Source organism: Centrocercus urophasianus, unplaced genomic scaffold, assembly GCF_019232065.1.
Source record: "Centrocercus urophasianus isolate 14NV4802_14NV808 unplaced genomic scaffold, USGS_Curo_1.0 seq_10, whole genome shotgun sequence".
Taxonomy (NCBI): Eukaryota; Metazoa; Chordata; class Aves; order Galliformes; family Phasianidae; genus Centrocercus; species Centrocercus urophasianus.
Genome location: NW_024884142.1, coordinates 94,951,940 through 94,972,684, shown reverse-complemented (window position 1 = coordinate 94,972,684; position 20,745 = coordinate 94,951,940). Strand labels below are relative to the sequence as shown.

Here is a 20,745-nt window from a genome sequence, read left to right as displayed (position 1 = left end):
TATTTAAATCACATTTTATTTTTCAAATTCAAAAATAACAATTAGCTTTATTTAACATTACACATCTCACAGGTTTAAAATATCATGCTCTATTTAAATATCTGAGTGACAACACTATACAAATAAAATGTTACACAAAATATATTTAAGAAAATGTTTTGGTCTTCCATCTGAACAATAAATAGACAGGCACTTCTACATATACAAAGGAAGCAATACTACTTAGAATAGCTCTCATAAGCAAGATGTGGAAATACAGAAGAAAATCTGAGATTTGAGAACATGTTTAACTCTACATGAGACATCATGCAACTTCAAATTTTATTTCAAAATTCAAACCTGTTAGGAACTGCACAATCCTACACTTGCTACCGCTTTACAGGAGATCCAAACCATGCTCTTAGAAGCAATGTGCAATTTTGGTTATTGTTAATCAGCTACCTGATCGCTTTTAGTGCCAAAGCAGAGAACAAGGATGGACCAGAGTAGCTTTCACAGAGATACTGTGAGTAACAACGTCAGCATTACCGTGTGTGTAAGCTCAGGGCAGGCAGCAGCAGAGCTCTACTAGGCACAAACAGAACTTGTTCCTTCTTTCCCTTACATATTCACATCTTTCATGGGGTGTTTGAAACCATATTATGTCTTTTTTTATTAAAAAACATAACAAAACAAACAACACATCTAATAAAAGGGTAAATCCTTCAGACACAGGCATACTTTGCACAAAAGACTGCACGTAAAGGAGAAGATACTTGTCCAGGGTGCATAAAGACTGGAAACTACAAATTAAAAAAAATATATATTAATAATTGAAGTTTCATAAAAATGTTTATAGAGTAAAACAGCACTCCTCCAATTTGTGAGTTTCAAATGTACAGTGGTCTCCACACACAAACACTACTCAAGGAAAAAGAACGCACCTGTTACCATCGCAATTAATGAAAGATGCTCTGCAGCAGGCATCAGTAGCTGACAGCTAGTTACTTCCAGTCCTCTTTAACGTTTAGACTGCTACTGAAACATAATGACCACCAGGACAGTGGAAAAACAGGACCAAGTCTTTGTGCCATCCTCTCAGTATGACTACTGCCACTTTTCAGACATATGTGAAGAAAGTTTCTTGAGAAAATTTGAATAGAACAATTGAACAGAGCTCCAATGGCTCACCAAGAAAGTCAGATTCAAACTTGGAAAGTTATTTGGACATAAAGTATTTATGCACATTGCTCTAGCAATTTAAGTGTGGATCTTGCAAGCTTGTCCAAATCTTAATCATTTCTTGAGGATTTCTACTATGCACTAACATTAAATTTGTGTAGGAACATATGTTATTTCTGTATTTCTCTTCAATATCAAATGTTTTGAAACCTTTGTGTTTTTCTGGAGCAAGCCCAAGCTTCTGAAGGCACATTCCAGTATAAACATCATCAATAGGATACAGGAGTACCTGGTCAGATGCATTATTCAGTCTCAATGCCAGGTCACCAGAGTACAGAAACCCACCACCTCCTGCATATGGAGGATACGAACCTTCATAAACACTTTCTGGGATGTAGTACTTCAATTTTTTTTCTCTATGAGGTCCAGCATCTTTGATCACATCACCTACAAACAAGTCTTTGGCTTTGTCCTTTGATAAACTCTTCAAGTAATCCAGGATCTGATGGGTATTCACAAATACATCGTCATCGCCCTTAAAAATAAACTGGACATCCGCACAACTGCTGCTCACCCACTTCAGAAACAGTACCTCTTTCAGAGTTAAATTGAAGAAAGTGTCTCTGTAGTTCCAGAGGAGAATGTCTTTGTGAGTTTCGCTCTCAAATTTTACCATGTCTGTAAGGTTGGGAAAATGATCCTCCGGTGGGGTCTGACCAAGTAAGAAGACTCTTTTGACCGTTATATCTCCTGATTTTATTTCCTTGCCCCAGGATTCCCTAATTGCTTGCCTTCTATCAAAATGTGGTATAAGTGACTTAATAGCCAGCAGCAGAAAAGGTTTATGTTTGCACTTGTTTGGCTGATCCATCATTAATGAGTAATTTCTACACCTCAAATAGAGGAGAAAGTCTTTGAACCTTTCTGGCAAACTCGCAAAGTCGCTGATCTCTGAAGCGACCCACGGGTCGGGGTCGCAGGAATTGAGAACACTTGAGTTCAAAATTAAGTTCTCTTCCACAGTCATATTGGAAAGCAGACTCAGAATTGGGTTGTACAGCAGTTCAAGCTTCTGTTGCTGCCTGTTCCAATAGGCTTTGTGAGGAGTAAATTTTCTCCAGAATTTGTCCTGTGGTATAATAACACGGTCTTCTGCATTCTTCTCTTGGCTGCCACTTTTTGAGACTTCCACAATCACATAGATAAAAAAGTTTACCATCATCAGAATTCCCAGCAGCTTTAATCTTCTGCGTCCAACACTCATTTCTCATATCTGAAAAGGGAAGAAATGACAGATTCTTAGCGTTCTTCCTATCAAATTCCTGCTTTCATAAAAATGCAAACTACTTTCAAATTAAGTAGGGGCCCACAAAGATGATTAGGGACCTGCAGCATCTTTATGAGGGAAAGCTGAGAGCTGGGAATGCCCAGCTTGACAAAGCCTGAGAGGAGATCTTACCAATGCTTATAGATACCTAATGGGTGAGAGTCAGACAGATGGGGCCAGGACCTTTCTGGCGGTGCCCAGAGATGGGACAAGGGGCAGTGGGCACAGACTGGAACACAGGAGGAAAAACTTTGTGGCTGTGAACAGGACACAGCGCTGGAACAGAGAGGCTGTGGAACGTCTCCAGAGGAGCTCACTCAAAACCCTCCTAGACACTGCCCAGTGCAACCTACTGTAGGGAGCCTGCTTTAGCAGGGGGTTGAACTCGATGATCCACAAAGGCCCCTTCCGACTGCCATGATTCTGCCTAGAACGTGTAAGATATAACCTAAGGACAAAGCTTACCTACACTCAAAAAAGTAGAAACTTATCTACCTCTAATACATGCATACCTGCAGCTAGTCACATCTGGGGTTCCATCAGCAGACAAGATGTAAGAACATAAAGTTTCTACTTCCCACTTTAGAATTTTATATAGCATTTTAAAAAGTGTCGAGGTTAGCAAGCAAATTATAACTCATTTAAGTCTCCTTGAAACATCTGACTGTTCAGTAATTAAAATCATGGAATAGTTTGGGTTGGAAGGGACCCCAAGGATCATCAAGTTCCAATCTCCAGAACCCGAGCCCTCTGCTCAGCAGAGAGAGGTGGAGTTGGTTTTTTTTGGTTTTTTTTTGCTAGCAAGGTGAGCTTTAAAAGTACATCATGAATTCCTATACAATACAGTCAGTTCTTTTAAAATTGAGTTTCAAGTTTTTATACTTGTATTCTTTGACCCTCCAACTACAAAATTAGCACGTGCAGTTCTTACAGAGAAAATGCATCAATGCCTCCTTCCTTCAAAGCTGTCAGAATGAACGACATAGAAACAGTGCATGAAGCAACCCAAAACAGTGTTCCTCTAAAATAATACTAACACTGTTTACTAGCCCAGAGGGTAGAGAACCAATATAAAAACTACAAAAAAAAAAAAAAAAAAACAAAAAAAAAAAAACAAACCTCTTTCTAAATTCAGAAGCCAAACTAGAAAATTCAGGATGAACAGAGTTACATTAAGGCTCCATTTAAGATATATACAGAATTCTGCAAAGCATCTTTCACTCACCAGAAGTGTGATTAAATAAGACCAGAAAAAACAAGTGAAGTAACACAAAAGCTCAGTTGTAGATGTTAGCTTAGAACTCAGAGAGCAACAGCAGTCAGGAAGGCGCACTTGAGAAGTACACCATGTACTTACTCTTCATACAGCAGTTAAGTTGAAAAAAAGTAACACCTCCTAGAAACTGGAGAGCAATGCCTGTTTTTCCTTCATTTTACCTCATGTTGTATCTGTATATGTATCTTCATATGTGCTCAAGCCAGATTTAATTCACGCCCTGCTCACAGCCAACCCTCAAGTCTGCTGTCCAAGTTCCATACCTCAAAGACAAAAATATATCTGTGGCCAGTGTCACCATTTACTCTAAATACCTGAACTGTTAAAAGCACTGGCAGCTTCAGCTACAGGCAGACCATCAGGTAGCAGTTTCCCCCACTGTCTCTAAGCACACACGCTGGATGGAAAGCAGCAGTCCCACATCTCACACCACTCCCCGCAGCTCAGCGTGTATCAGCGCTCACACACCCTGTCCTCAAGTGGCTTTATAGCAATCTGCAGTGCAACAACAAATGACGTGGTACTTTACCTATGATCTCTGTACTCCTGAGACAGCAGGGTGAGAGGCTCACCCAGCGGTTGCAAATGCGGGACTGCCGAGAGCTCAGTCACAGCCTGATTTTCCAGAATATGTAGCACTAAGCAGCTGATCTGTTCACTGCCCCTAGCTACTAAGCCACGAGCATTCAACACTTTTGCAATTCATCGTCTAGATGCTAAGATCATTTCCAATACAATGATGCACCATTGTTACAGCCTATTTCAATGACAAAACAAAATCTTTCCAATCTCTAAGTCTTTGGGGTAAGCATTCAAATTCAGTACCCACAAGGTCTTCCTCAATCTCTGTTTTATTCCCACACCTGTAGCAATTCCCTGCAGCAAATGGGACAGCAAGACCTTTGTTAGTTAAGACTTAGTACAATGTTTCATGACAAAAATACCAGTAGGGAAAAAAATCACAGCAGTTCTGTCTAATAATATGTGGCACAAATTACCAGTCCTACATATGAGCACTTCTGGCATCATTTTCAGTCTTGCTTTCTAAGAAGGTACAGAATATTGCTGATAAAATTTCTGAGCATTGACAGGTAATGTCACATGAAGTGTCAATGCAAGGAAAATGAATAAAAACAGCTGTGTTGAAAAAGCAACCTTTATCTAAATAAAACAGGGATTGCGTTGAACACTTGGAGCACGAGACTGAGCTCTTATCGAAGACAATTCCCCGACACCTAAAAGGCTATTTCCAGCAAACGTGTAAACCTGCAGTTTAATATTAACTTGAATCACATCACCTGAAGACAGAAGCAATAAGATGATGCCAGCTGAGCCATTTCACATCAAGGGAACAGGATTTACCATGAAGCACAGTATTACAATCCTCATAAAAACAGGGGAAGAGGAAGTGGCATTTTTACCACTGTTAGTGTTCTTTGTTCCTCATCTGCTTTGCTGACATAGCAATGATTGACTGAAGCATGATGGCAATGCAGATTGTGTGCCCTACACAGCTTGCTATGGAACAGCACCACAGGGTACACGAGGGCACCCATTTCCACTCGCAGCTCACTGGCAGCAATGTGGCAGATCACAAGCACTTTTCTTATTCCAGTAATAGCTTCTTCCATCACCACTTGTATTATAAAGCTTCCAGCTGCCCTTCTTTGACTGATGAGAATGGAAGATCTGCTAAGGAAGCCAGAAATAAACTACAAGTGATTTGGTTCACAGAATCATAGAACGGCCTGGGTTGAAAAGAACCACAATGATCATCTGGTTTCAACCCCCTGCTGCGTGCAGGGCCGCCAACCACCAGAGCAGGCTGCACAGAACCACATCCAGCCTGGCCTCGAATGCCTCCAGGGATTGGGGCATCCACAACCTCCTTGGGCAGCCTGTTCCAGTGCATCACTGCTATCACTCCAAAGAAACCAGCATGAAAACTCACTGAAGAACTAAAAAGAGCAGTGCAAAGCAATACTTTACTTGGGAAAAAAATCCTGCTGTTTTTGCTTTTAAAAATAGAAAAGGTGAGCATGCATAGCTAGTCCGCACAAAAAGTAAAATACAAGCACATACTAGATACTGGTAAAGCAAAACACAGTATGCAGAGCCCTGGGAACAAAGATATCCTACTAAACCTTGTTCCAGCTCCAGCTGGGTTGTGATACCCACATTCAAAGTGATCTGACACATAGGTTTTCAATGTTTGCTTTCAGCTTCTCAGGTAACCTGATCTGAAGGCAATTCTAGCAATCATTTATGGTTTGTACTCCTCACATTTCTGCTTCTGCAACTTCTGCAGTGCAGTGGTACTGACACAACTGCACACAGTTGTTCAAAGCCTTTAGAAACATCCACGTGACAAGAAAGGGGTTAATATTAACCTTACTCCAGGTAAACCAAGAGCCTGCTGCAAAAACAGTACTTGAAAAGATTTATTCTGCATAAGCTGGGGAGAGGGTGACGGGACACCTGCCTCTTCAGCTCTATTCCACTTCAGTCAAACTAAGACTTGGACAGAAGGAAATTCATTTGTGCAACCATGGAAGGAGCACTGGGATCACGAGATGGATAGAAAGTGGAACTTGGGCAGACAAGCAGCATCACTGTGGGACCAGGCAGTGAGCCACCGCACAAGTGGGAAGACAACAGAAGAAGAAAACAGGTATGACAGAGAAGCCATCAGCTCAAAGAAAAGACTCCAAGCATCCACGCAAAAAATCAAGTCCACATAACCTTAATGCAAAATGGTGAGAAAAAGTGCTCACTGATTGCTTTAAAACAACATTATTTTATGCTTTATCTCAAGAGTGAACGTGTTCCAGGAGCTTGTAAGGGATTTAGAGGAGTTGGTATAAAATGAGCACGCGCACTCCATGCATTTCCATGAATCATGCAAGTCACTCTTTTACAGATGCAAGAACTCAAACAGGAGGTCACACATCCCCAACAGAAGGGGCAAGTTCAATGTCAAAACCAAGAACAAGCACCTCCAAATGTATGCAAAGGCCAGATGTGATTCATCACATATAGTTGGATACTGCAGATGAATTCTGATTCGCTCTGTTACAGCATTCTATTTACTGTAAGCACTGCATAAAGTTGGCACACAGAACAAATGACAACAATTTGCAGCATTATTTGTTACCTGAGTGCTATTAAACATTGCAATGCAAAGTCTCTGAGGTTGAGCTGTAGGAAAGAGAGGCAGATGTTGCAAGGAAGCAGCTACAAAAAAGGTTTAAAAGGCAATCCTGTCATATAAAGATGAAGAAGCACAATGGATTTGGAGAGTGTGCTAATCCGCCTCTGAAGCAAGGCACCAAAACACACACCTGTATCTAAAGACACTGAGTGCAGCCCCATACAATCAATCCACTAAGAAATTTTCAAGACTCGGAACTTGCTTCAACACTGAGATTTTGGCAGGTTTTGCTCTACCTCAAGGTGGGACAGAAAAAGGTCTCTTTCAGAACGTCCTCCTAACAAAGGCCATGGATGAACATGAAACCAATGGTCAAATGGACAGAGTTTGACAGGCAACCCTACCAACCTTACTAATGAAGCAAGAAAATTAAAAAAAAAAAAAAAAAAATTCCCTTGTGAATCAGACCAAGTTTGTATAGCTCATTCTGCATATATTCAGCCAAACACCCACTGACTGTTAGCAATACCAGAGCATTAACTACCTGCACGGTAGCTGAGATATCACATCACCTCAAGGAACATAACTTTCAGAATGAGTAGAACTAGCTTTATTTTACTACAAGTTCCTCATTAGCAACTCTTGTCTCAGAGTCTCACATTCACACGCCGAGCAGTGACCGCATTTGTTGATTACTCCTGACGTTTATGCAGCAGAGCCTCTTACTGTGATGCCCAGTTGTGATGCTCAAGTTTCCCCTGCAGCTCTCTGCACACAGATGAGCTCCCATCCCAAGCTCCACCCCTGCAATGCAGTTCACAGCGTATTTCTAACAGGAAATTGAAGAACGGGCACTACAGAAGTGAAAGAAATCATTATCTCACGTATCTTCATACTGACAGAAAAACACAAGTCCTCTCCCATGCTCTTACGTACCTCAGCCCATACTTAAGGCCAAGATAAATTACACACTGGACAGGCTGCGGGCAACTGTTTAACACCTAAAATAAGAATTATCACTGCAAACAGGCTCCATCATCTCCTTTTCAAATACAGAGCTACCTTTTGAAAATCACTACTGGGCACGATGCAAGGCAGCACCACATTGGAAGCGGCTCCCAACCAGCAGGTAGGTCCACAGCACAACCCTGACCTGGGCGAGGGCATTCACTTGTGTTCAAGATCACAGCTGTATTAAAGAAAGCAGCACTCTTGCTAGACATACTAAGCATTAATTTCTTGACTTTAAGACCAGCCACTTGCTATTAAAACATTCCTCTTTTATGCTATTACTTACAAATGATATTCTCCAATCTCAAGTTTCAACATGTAGGCTCAAAAGGTACAGTCAAAACAAAGCTGTAATTCAGTTTTCTAAAAGCCTTCCACCTTTTTGCAAGCCCTTTGAAGAGAAGAGCTGCAGCAGGGCTACAGCAGGCTGATCTCAACAAATAACTTCATTCTGTAGCCTGGTATCCCTTACAGCAGTTAGGAGCAGAAGCTGTGTGTATGTTTGCAATAGCTATGTACAGGAAGAATAAAAAAATGCATGAAATGCATCATAAGTTACATACAGTCCCTCTACCCTCTTGTGAGATGCACCAGGTCTTTTATCTCTCTCTTCTGCTCATGGTGTGAACAGCAACAGCTTCAGAACACGAAGAAAAGCTTAAGATCCCTGACCTGTTATTAAAAAAGTTTGAGTTGTTTCCAACTTTAAAGGACTATTTATTTTTCTAACTAAGCACAATCGTATCTCAGAACTTCGCAAGTCCACTTTGATACAATGCAACAAAGAACATCTGAAGAACTGGCATGCAGTCAGCACATACCAGCATTCTGCTTCTGCAGAAGCGTGTTGCACTGGTACCACTGAGTAACAGCCAATATTCTGAGTTCCACAAACACAACAGCATTCCAGTTGGGAGAAAGTTATCAAAACAGACATTTCAAGGAAATTCAGAGGTGCTGATGCTTATTTTAACATTGATTTTCATTAGTTTCATGCACTCTTGAACTGCCTTTCAGTAGACTATTTACTTCTGGGAGAAATTCACTTTAATACCAAAAGTCACCAATGCAATTTAGTAGCTTGTGGTAGCAATGGTAATGGGAGGATGGTTGGACTAGATGATCTTGTAGGTCCTTCCCAACCTTGTGATTCTGTGAACCTGGGTGTGGTGTTTGGCAATCCAAAAAACAGAGCAGACAGGAAGATGCGCTGGCGTTTACTCCGAACAGCTCAAGGCAGAAGGGACTGCAAGTAGCCTCAATTGCAGCCAATCTAGCTTTACATTCTGTTTCCTACTGGTTATCTTCAGCGCAGTCTCAACATTTTCCTCTCAAAAAAAACCAAAAAACAAACAAAAAAAAACCCCAAAACCCAACAGCAAAGAAAACCCCAATGCTAGTACAGTGAGGCATTTCTTTAGTAATGCTCACCTGGTTTGCTGCAGTAAGGTACGTGAGTGCTTTTGGGGCCAGAACTACCTCTGAACCATATTTAATTACTGTTACTGAAGCTCATTTCACTTTGTCTACTCCCTCTTTGAACCCATGTATACTTTCAACTGTATGAACTTCACTAGCAACGTGCTTCTCAATTCTTCTTACAGAAAGAACTCCAGATGACTTGCTTTCCTATTATCAGGCAGAAGGGGAGCTCTCTGAAAGCACAATAAACAGAAAATTTTCCCTGTGTTTGCCATACCACCTAATACAGCAAACCTTTACACACCATCTGTTCCTTCTTTGAGGGGTGAATATTTCCAGCCTTGTTATTTCTGGAAGCCTTTTACACTTCCGAATGTCTTTGTCTTTCCTCCTCAGCCATTTCTATTAAATCATTTTTGATACGACAGCCACGAAAGCATTTATTACTTTAAGCTCATAGGAGTTTATGAAGACTCTTGTTAGAGCCATGTATCAACAGTACTCTGTATAAGAGATATCACAGTCAGCCTTGCTAAACATAATAATAGAAGAGAATTAATTAAAAAATAAGCGGAGTTTGAGAAATAACTCCCCACAGACATCTCTGCATACTCCCTTCAGCTTAAGAAGCTTTCTCATTTACGGCAGGTAGGCCAATGCTGAGCAGACCAGTCTTCAATTTCTGTCATTAATGCTTTCACGGAAGGCCACTGCTGTCTTGTGACCCACGGAACGTTACATCACCTCAATTCAGTTTCTAGCATCCACAAGTTATCATTAATTAGCGCTCATTTGAGCTGATTAAGAGGACCCGAAGCCCTGTATTACTCACTAAACTAGTTACTGCCAGACCATGCCCTACGACTTAAGGAAATGGAACATACCATGCACAGCATTACAGATGGTTCATCAGCTTTGTACTACACTTAATATGTTACGGCATGGGTAAAGGCAGTAAAGCAACTCCTCTTCCAAACCAGCTCTCCCTCTCTCTTTTCTGAGGCGGTATTGAAAACAGGAAAGTCTTCCTGAACATGAAAATTCACCTGAAACTGAGGGTATCAAAGTAGAGAGTATCAAAGATTGTTAGGTGGCTGCCTGTCTTCTAATGAAGGATGCATTTCTGCACCACAGCTGTGCTGTTTCCTGGCCAACTACTACTTGCTACTCTCTCCAACTCCGACCCACGCTCTCAGCCAGCTCACAAGCATAACTTCACAGCAGCTACAGCAATAAGCTTGGGCCGTCTCCAACTCCACAGTAGGTTTACCTTACAGGTGGCACGCTAGTTTTTCAAGTCCGAAACTAGGACAAAAGAATTGAAGCTTTTAGTTCCTTCCTCTTACATAACAGAAAACGCCTCCACCCACAAACCTCAAGTTTTGGAGCTACCCCAGTGCCAAAGCTCTCCACCGTCCCTCCAACAGCTCACCCAAAGCCCTCTTTCTGCAGAAGGGTTTTCATACAGGCTCTTGTTCTTGCTTCAAAGTAAAGCCTCTTGGCATCAAGCAGCTCTAAAACGCGCCCCCCCCCCCCCCCCCCCACAATTGCAACAAAGCCTCCTCCTGCAGCAGCAACACTGGAGCTACTTACAGACTTCAGGAAATAACTGCTCCATTCATTCAGCAGCTTACATTTGCAACCACAGGGATAAAAAGCTTCGAACTCATCTTCTAAAAATAAGGTGAACAAACACATGCCTGCAAACAGATGGGTGAAAATCCCTTGTTTCCAACAGAAGTGTTAAAAAAAAAAAAAAAAAAACCACAACACAGGAAGGAAAGATAAACTGTCACAACTTCCCCACACAAAGATCTCACTCCATGTGGCAACTAATCCAGCATGTCACAGGAATGCTTCCCTCCCACCTCTTGTAGTTCATACACTCCAGACAAGCTAATCTAATGCTCACGTACGACACAGCCCAATGGTAATTTAACAAACTCAGAAAAAAGCCTGTAAGATTCTGTCCTGTGCTACACACAAGGCCCATTCTTTCAGTTATCCAAACCAGGCCTGCAAACTTTCTGCAACAATCCAAGCCTTTGCTATCATCCAAGGAAAAACCACCATAAAAATGAACGAATGTCTTTCTAACCCCTGGCTGACTTTATCAGGCACTAAAGCAATTGTCTGCACTTGCACACACTTCCCTCCTGCTTTACAAAGGTGACACCCTGAGAAGTCTGTTTTGCATTATGTTTCCTGTAGTAGATGAAATGCAGCAATAAAGGAACAGCCTAAAATAACATGCAAGTTGTAAATTAACATTGCTGCTGTATTTGCTACTCCATAAATAATTTTATGACAAGCATATTACAGTTATTATACAACCTACAAATCTGAGATATGAGAGAATGGGCCCTCAAAGCATATTTACAGAATACTGGATGCAGCATTTTCTCTAAATAAAATCTCATATAGTAGTACATCACAGCCAGTTTTGTAAACCTCAGCTGGCTTACAGAATAAACCTTACAATTCTCCCTACAGAATGAGTGAAAGATATGCTGATAGTGATCACGAAGCAGCTTTAACTTGTTCTCCCTCAGCAGGGAGAACGATGCGTTTTTCCCAGCCCAGTACACAAAGGCCACATGTTGTTTGAGCTCTAGAGTTATGAATTGTGACGTTTGTCAGGAATAACCCAGAGCTGGCAGCCCCCGATTCACAACCCTCAGTTTTTAAAATGCCTCTGAGAAGGCTCCATCTTGGATGAGCGGTAAATCATAAAGAATTCAGAGAGGAGGTTTAACCGGATGGCAAAAAAGAGAAATAATTCTTCGAAGAAAACTGCCATCCATCACTCCAGTTCCATGGGGTACGGTTCCACAGCAGGTTAAAGCAGTGTCAGTCACAGCTGACGTACTCCTGTTATTTATTTCTTCCCATACCGACTGCACAGTCCCTTCTCACCCTTCACCTAAGCGACTGGGCTGCGTCAGTTCAGGGAACTGAAGAGGCTGAATAAAGAACCTAACAATAACAAGGCAATTAGCTCCCAGCTGGCTCCTGTCAGCAGGTTCACTCACCACTGTGCTGCACCAGCACAGAAGAGGCAAGCTGAGACCAGAGCAGATCCCTTTTCTGCTTCCACATATCAGCACTCCTCCGCCCCTGCTCCCTGCCCTACATGCAGCAAGATCCCCTGGCTGGCCAGGCAGGCGGCACCAGAATATGCTCACCTTTGGGATCCAACCTCTGATACTTCCCTGCTGCAGTCGGTGAGCTCTGCCCCTTCCCCATACTCAGCAGGCTGTTATTCACTGCAATTCACTGTTATTCACCGGTAAGCTCAGCTGGAGCACTGCCCTCCCATAGGCGCTGGAAGGCAGAGGAAGCAGATAACCACCCACTACCTGCCTCCCCAACGCCCAGCCCCTGGGTCAGCGCTAGCTGTCACAGCAATGGGTAGCACTGCAAGCTGCCTGCTGCATTCAGTGGGTACTTACAGTCCGCTGGACAGGACTGTCCTGCTTCATACATCTCTGCTGAAATCAGTAAAAATTAAAGAGATGTAGCCTATCTAGTGAATACACAAATAACCATAGAATCTACAAACAAGCCAGATCATCTCCTTAGCACGTCAGCCAGCGTTATCTTAAAACCAGTAGCTATTGCTGCCGTAGCCACTTGCCAGTGACCTTTGTCTCTGCACACACAATGCTGATCATTCAGTCAGCTTATAAAACCATTAAGCACTATGCTTCACACCTAAACCATCACTCTCACCATATCTTCTTGCCTGACACATGTAAGCCATGCCACTAAGAACCACATTTTAAAAGCAAGGTGCTGTAAGTTGGTATGCCTGACCAGGTAACTACCTCCAGACCATCCCGCTGCAGGGTTAAGAGAGACACCCATTTCAATTCAGCTTCCAGGATTCGCTGTTCCCACAGCCAGCAGCCAGGTGATGGAACACTGTGCTGCTGACAACCTTCCCAGCCATTTCAGGCCATCTCTCCCAGCCCACGTAAGTGTTACACAGCTATTCAACCACGTGCCAAATCGAACCAGATTAATGATGTGAGTATATCAGCCCAAATTTCTAGATTTGCCTCTTTTTGCCTCTCTATTTGCAGTACTAAATTAAATAAGTGTTTAAGAACACAAATGTGAAAAGATTTTGGCCCTTAATTGCTTTGGGTTCCAAATGTAGTTAGCTAACACAGAGAAGACTGTTTTTCACCTCTCTGCAGGATTCATTTATAGTTGAGAAAATGAGCAGAGCTCTGAAATGCAGAAGTTCATTTTCCTCCTTCAAACTTGCAAAACACAAAACACACATCTCATTCCAACCTATCACGTTCAAGGAAGGGGGAGCAATTTCTCCCCCAGTTGTAAGCAGCTAAAGACACACATAATACCTCAAGGATTTTGCAAAAGGCCTTTAAGCAGGTTAAGCAATTAATTCCCATTTGCTTCATTCCCACTGATGTTAAGAGCAGACAAGCATATAACCTTCTAAACCCAACCAGGGACTTCTGCACCTGGTACCTGCACAGTAATACCAAGTATCCGCTGTAACCGACAGTGGCTTAAGTCACCAGTTTCCAGCCATTTTACATCTCTTTCACTTCTTATTTTTATTCAAAAGCAAATCAACAGGTTGCAGTAACATCGTTCAACTTAGAGACCACCTTCCACTACCACTGACTTCATCTGATTTTAAAAAAATCATTACCCAAGTAAGGTAGAACAGCACAACTGGTCTGATACCTAGCAGCTCCTTGCACTGAACAGCCTTTCCCACATTTGCATAGCTAGTTGCATTACATCACACAACAATGAAGACGAGCAAGTGGGATGGTTATTTCCCAATGTTATCAGTTCCTCACTAAGGCCCCAACACAGCTGCAGACAGCTACCCCAGCACTACAGGAGCACTGCTGCTGCTGCGCCTCTGAAAATGAGCCTCCTGCACAGCTAGAAGGTCTCACAGTTCCCCTCTGTCAGAAGGAACATTTCCAACATGGGCCTGTGCATGGAGAGCAGCCGCAGGAGGATGAGCAGAGCAGCAGGCAGGCGTTGGCCGCACGAAGCAGCACCGCAACGCTCGGGCCAGTCTCACAGAATGGCCAAGGTCGGAAGGGACCTCAAGGATCATGAATCTCCAACCCCCCAGCCACAGGCAGGGCCACCAACGTGCACATTTAATACTAGACCAGGCTGCCCAGGGCCCCATCCAACCTGGTCTTGAACACCTCCAGCGACAAGGCATCCAAACCTGTCATCGTATCCTCTGGTGGCACGTTACCAATGAGAATTCACTCTTAGAGAAAAAGAGCATCAGTCATTCACTCAGAAATCAAGATGACTGCTGATTCGGTTTATCTAGCTGGCTTACAATTGAAAACATTTAACCAACTGTCAAATTTCAGAATTCATTTGCAAAGGCGAGCATGAGTAGTTGGAAGCTGGATGTTTTTCATCCCTTGCTAGTGTATGTCCCTCAAACAACAAAGCTTTCTTAACCACGAAGAAACTGCTCCATCGAGTCTCCCTTTAAAAGTCTCAGCACCACACCCATTGCACCCGGGGATTCCTTCCCTTATTTAAATGCTAATTGCTCCTCATGAGACTTCAGCACAGCTCACCCAGGACGTTTTAACGAGGCCGGCTTTTCATCGTGTTCTACACCATCCGGAAACCCGGGGGGTTTGCATATCCAGATTTTAAATTTAGGAAGGCCCAAGGAAATCAGTAAAAAAGAGAAGTGAAGGACCAAGCACAATAAACCCACAACACCTCATCTTCACTCGGTTATTTCTGCTGCGTTTTAAGCACCGAAGTACGGCAGATTTCACCTTCTCTATACAAGCACTTCTCTGAATGCAGCCTACCAGGGTAGAAACATCGAACACTCATCCTGCAACTCCTCGTGCTCAAAAACATCACGACCGCACCTCCTTCCTCCATACCTGTTACTTTTTTGGTTCAAGAGGTTCTTTTGCAAACAACCACTGGGGATTAAACGTGGGTGTATCTGAAAAAAAATTCTAAAAGTTTAAATTAGAAAAGTAAATGGATGCCCGCCCACTTGCTTCAAAACTAGTTACATATTTCTACCACCCAGCAATAGGAAAACAAACAAATAAATATACATACTAGGAAAAAAAAAACTCAGCGAGGCAATAGAAGAGGTCTGTTCCAAGCTTTTGGAAACCGATCAATTCTAGCAGCCTTCCAGAAACAGCAACATGAAAAACAGACATGTTAAAAGCATTAATATTTTAAGGAAATTCTTTTTTTCCCTCCATCCTCTGTGCTTACTACAAAGATACAAACTAAAGGAAACAAGCCGTGAAACCTTTGTCCAACCAACAAGGATACTTTCAACAACAGCTTTTTTGGCTTTGGCTTGACTTTTTGGCCTATTCTTGGCGAGTTCTAGAAGGATACATTTCAAAAAGCTTTGTAAGAAGCCTGCCAGGCCCTAGTATTTAGCACAAAAAACGCTCCATCTTAAAAACATGAAAACAAGCAGGACTTTTACAGTAGGAGCAGTACAGCACAGACCTGGCACACCATCCCTCGATGCATCCAGACAGAGCTGCTCCTAACTTCCCTTTCCATCCCAAGGCAGACTTAGCACAGCCAGCCCCGCTATGAGAGCGGCTGCACCAGGTGGCAGCACAATGACGATCACCGAGGCTCCGGGCACGTCCTTGCAGTTCTGCTCCCGAAAGCCTCCCTCCTCCAAGGCAAGGAGATGAACGCTCCCTCCCCACGTACAGCACAGCTTACTCACGCAGATAATGACACCTGTTTGGCAGCACGGAACGTAAAAATATTATATCCTCTGCTCGTTCTTCAAAGCCTGAGGAAGCACTACCTCAACGCCGATTTCCTCAGCAGCATCTTTGCTACCCAGAAGCACTGGGTAATGAAGAAAGGAACTGAGGGGCTCGCGGGCAGCAGTAACCAACGGAGCGCCCACCGGTGATGTTCTACTGCCAAAGGCGACTCGTAGAGCCTGCCTTACGGCCACACAGGGCACCCGCACCGCCAGCCACCAAACGCGTGACCTTCACAACAAGTTCCTGCAGCAGCACCTCATTTTCCTCTTCTATTTATAGCACGTGGGGACAGGAAACAGAAAAGCACAAGCCAAACGAGCCTGCAGACGACAAAACCACTCAAAGCGAGTTCTGACCGATCGCTGACCGCTCCAGCAGCAGGCCGGGGCTGCCGCTCATCTAAAGGGGGGCTGCCGACAAGGGACCGCATCTCCTGCGCGTTTCCCGCACGGTGCACGCCCGCTCGCACGCTGCAGTTACATCACACGCGCACATCTTTCCGCACCTGAGACTTTCAGCGTTAAAAAAAACAAACAAAAAAACAAACAAAAACCCGGTAAAAGCCAAAAGCTGACCCCTCCTCCTCCCGTTCGGTTTAATGATCAACCCCGGGAGATCACAGGGCCCCTCTGCTCACCGCGGCTTTTTGCAGGCTGACAAATGAATCGCGAGCCGCACTTTGGCCGCAATCGCAGCCGCTAAGCCGGCGCCCCCTCCCGGCGGGGCACGGCGCGCCTCGGAACTCGCCGAGCGGCTCCGGGCCGAACCCGCGGGGACCGCAGCGGCGCCGGCACTGCGGCAGCGCAGCGCCCCGGGCTTGGTTCGCGGCGCCGCGCCGGAACCGCGCGGAGGGGCGAAGCGGCCGCGCGGAGGGGAGAGGCCTCAGCCCGCCCGCCCCCCTTCCCGCCGGAGGATAACCGCCCCCCGGCCCCGCTGCGCGGCCCCCCGCCCGCACCTCGCCACGCCGCCGCGGGGCTCCGCCGGGGATCGCGCCGCCGCCGCTGCCTCCTCCACCATGCTTCGGCCCGGCCGCCCGCGGGTGTGGGCCCTCCGCCCCGCTCGGCCCCGCCGGGGGCTCCGCACCTGAGGACTCCGCCGCTTTCCCTGCTACCTCCTGGAGAAATCACGGCGGCGACGCACAGCGAAAGGCCGAGCGTGGCCGGTTGGAGGAGCGCGGGGGAGGCGCCTCACTTGTTGCCGCCCGCCTCCGCCGAGGCGGCCGCACGACCCCCCGCGGCTCGAGCGCCACGGGCGCCGCCGCCCGCTGCAGCCCCGCCCCCGCGCCGTGGGGGCCGGGTGGGGTGCGCGGGGCGGGTTTGGTGGGGGGGGTCCCCGCACCCCTTCCCGCCCTACCGGTCGTCTCTGCGGTTGTCGGATCGCTGCGGCGCCCTGGAGGCAGGCGGGCGGGCGGAGAGAGCGCGGCGCCGCCTCGCCGCCCCCCTCCTGAGCTGGGCGCAGCCTTCGCGCTGCGTCCGTCCCTCTACCCCGGCGCTCTGCCCCGCCGGTCCAACACCTCGTCGCACCACCCTGGTGCCTGCCCGCCTGCCGCGATTCCCTCCCCCGCCGCCATGATGCCTTTTGACACCTCACGCTTTTTCTTTAGTAAAAACCAGAAGCCCTCAGAACGGGTGCTCGGTGCCCACAGACCGCCGGTACCACAGACCCCGCGCCGCGGGCCCCTGCCCGCCTCGGGCGCCGTGCTGTGGGGCGGGAATGAATGCGCTTCTGCCTCGCCTGCTTTGTTCACACGAGATGAGATTTCACCTCCTTCGTGCAGCAACAAAAAGGGGTTTTCTGAGGGATGCGGCTCCTAGGAACAGCTTTCCGCAGTGGCAGCCTCTGTCGGTGCGGCTGCTGACCAGGGCGGCAAAAGCTCCTCGTGACAACGTGTATTTCCTTCATTCTTCTTGCTGCGCAGCACTGAATGAAAGCCCCAGGCCGTGCTGCAAAGTGCTGTCACACAGCACGTTGTTCAACAGGTTTCTCCTTTCTAAACGAGAAGGTATTGCATTTGGTTTACCAGATGGCCCGCAAAACTTTTGCCAGATCTTGGTGGAAAGAAGAAAAAGAAGGGTTAGGTCAGCAGTGCTTCCCTCAGAAAGGGAGCTCCTCAGAGCTCCACATTCTGGAAATCTGCCCTCCGGGGTTGCTATGAACCATGTATGACTCACTCGTTTGTAACCCTCTTTTTTTTTCCTTGTTGCTTGCTTACCTATTTGCCAAGTCGATGAGACTACAGATCCAGGCTGAGCAGTCTTCTTAAGTGGAGAAATCTCCAAGCCCCTGGATGTTTACTGAAACAAAACAGAGATGTGAGCTGTTACGGCACAGCCCTCCATCCTGTCACAGCAGACCGACAGCCTCCAGCAAACAGTTATGACTCCCGGGGACTGAGAGCCCCACATCTTTTCGTCCTGTGCTGAACCAAAATGAGCACGTGCCATTTGCTTCTATTTTAAGCACCTGCCCTCTCAATCCACTTCATGGAGGGGCCCAACCAAAGCAATTATCTCAATGTCACCTGGCACCGCTGCATGAACACGGCCTGCGCTGCAAAGCAGGAGTCTCCCCAAAAAGAATGGTTTATGCATCATTTATACAGAGGCTGGTGTGGTTTGGCAAACAAGACGAGTCCCTACAACACCTATGCAGCTCCCCATACTTGATGCCTTTAAATGTTGGAGGCCATAGAAAACCTGCAGTAAGTTTCCTGGAGAAGTCTCTTAGGCTGCTCCAAAATCTTGTCCAGGAGTCTGAAAGACGTCTGTGACGCGTTCAGAGGGACAGTGCATGTTCCATTCTTCTTCAAATATTTATAGATATGCCTCGTGTTTGAGTAAAGCTGACGTTACTGGTGAAGTAGAAGGATTACAGCAGAGGGAGAAATTATCCTAAATCAGTAAGCATTTTTGTCCATTAACTAACACAAGGCTAAAAGGAGAATTCAGCATCTGGCAGTCAGGAGCTCGGCTCCACTGCAACACTGCAAGGGAGTTTTCATAGCAATATGCTTCAAGATCAATTACAAAAAAAAAAAAAAAAAAAAAAAAAAAAGGAAAACAAAAATGAACCAGAACAGTGTGCTGCATAACGTTAGGAGCTAAGGAGCCTGGAAAAAAACACTGAAGCTGGAAGGTTTGGGCCTTGGACGTGTGTGATGGCCCACTGTCTTTGAGGAAGGACATTTCTCTGTCCTCCTGGTCCCACACCCACAGCGCTGCCTGCATTGCACTGACACAGCTGGTCATGGGGCTGTGTTGTGAAACCTCGTGGGGAGGTGATGGGGAGGAAGGGTTGTGCAACCCAAATGCATTCTCCAATGCGATTCACAGCCAAGCCTCATCAATTGGCTAAAGGGGGAGAATACCTAGAACCGATCTTGCCACCAACACAGCATATTGTCGTCCTACTGCCTAACTGCAATGCCTCTGTTGTGTTTGGGACAGCTGCACCCTAAAAACCTGGGCAGAGGGTAAGGCAGGAGCTCTTTTTCCAGCCCCACTCCCCCGAATGCAGGCAGCTCGACCTTCCCCTTATCTGCACATCATGTGGGGCTAAGCATTGAGTTGGGCAGGTTTCTTACCTGGCACTGCCAATGAGTTGGTCCCAGCAGGAGTAAGAGTGAATGCAGTTCTCTCCTGGGGCTGGGGCAGCAGGGCTTCAGTGCTCCTCAGCTGGCAGCAACTGCATGAGAACCGCTCCTTGCTAAACCCAAATCTCCTCTGTCAGTCATCAGGTGTAATACAATCTCATTAGCAAAACAAAACAATCCCACTGAGCAGCGTTTCCCTCTGCTATGCCCTCCCTTCAGGCTTCATCCCCTTACCCCACATGCTCTTGCTGGGGACAGGACACGGCCCTTGTTTAGGGGTGAGGTGAGCACTGTGGCTAACATGAGCTAACCAACCCCACGGCAAAGTGAGGGGGAGGGAAGCCCACATTCAGCCCATGCCAAAGGCAGTCTGCTTAATTTAAACTAGCCCCCTTCCTTCCTAGCTGCTTGCACTAGCTAGTGCAGCATCATGCTAGGCCCATGCCAGCACCTGGTATTGTTTAAAATGTCTTGGTCACTTTCAGATTTATATTTATTTGATTTTACCTGTATCTCTTTCCCCCTTTGCAGCATGCCCTGTTGCTTACAGCCACACAACACAGGAGAAAGTCGAGAGAAGCCATAAATCCACCTGATCCCACACCATCCAGTGTCATGACCTGATACAACCTTATCCACTAATTAACGGGAACCAGTTCCTAACAGCTCCTAGACATGCTGTTCCCAGGCTTGCTGTCATCATTGGTATTGTTCTTTTGAATGCACATATGCAGCCTGGCAGGGCCTGCTGGGGCAGAGGATTTTATATACAGCTGTTGAGATCAGGAGTGGAGTGGCAGAGTGATGACTAGCCTTATAAAACACACTTTTTAAAGCACTGATGATGGAGTAGATACTAATTATGCCTGCCAGCATGACTGCTGGGGAGTGCAGTCCCATGGCCACCTTCAGCACTCGTTTGCACAAAGCAGGATGCAAAGTACAGCATTTGAACTCAGTCCCAGTTAAGTTGTCTTCTGGATAGTTGAGTGTGGTTGGGTA

The 20,745-nt window shown here is 45.7% G+C and overlaps 1 protein-coding gene across 8 annotated transcripts; it reads right to left on the bottom strand.

Annotated features, from left to right (window-relative positions):
* On the bottom strand, nucleotides 1-17,315 carry B3GNT2 (UDP-GlcNAc:betaGal beta-1,3-N-acetylglucosaminyltransferase 2). 8 transcript variants are annotated; one of them, XM_042823258.1, is made up of 3 exons: nucleotides 15,871-16,082; nucleotides 15,460-15,534; nucleotides 1-2,434 (listed from the first exon to the last, which is right to left on the bottom strand). In XM_042823258.1, the coding sequence occupies exon 3, from the start codon at nucleotides 2,423-2,425 to the stop codon at nucleotides 1,232-1,234; it is 1,194 nt and encodes a 397-aa protein (XP_042679192.1). In that variant the 5' UTR covers nucleotides 2,426-2,434; nucleotides 15,460-15,534; nucleotides 15,871-16,082; the 3' UTR covers nucleotides 1-1,231. The 8 variants fall into 8 exon arrangements, with proteins under 8 accessions (XP_042679192.1, XP_042679199.1, XP_042679162.1 ...); XM_042823265.1 differs by lacking the exons at nucleotides 15,460-15,534; nucleotides 15,871-16,082 and adding an exon at nucleotides 17,235-17,315; XM_042823228.1 differs by lacking the exons at nucleotides 15,460-15,534; nucleotides 15,871-16,082 and adding an exon at nucleotides 17,107-17,184.
* Between the last annotated feature and the right edge of the window lie 3,430 nt (nucleotides 17,316-20,745).

What these genes read in the sequence shown, in the direction of transcription:
- B3GNT2 (XM_042823265.1), bottom strand. Translation starts at nt 2,425, where the DNA reads ATGAGTGTTGGACGCAGAAGATTAAAGCTGCTGGGAATTCTGATGATG.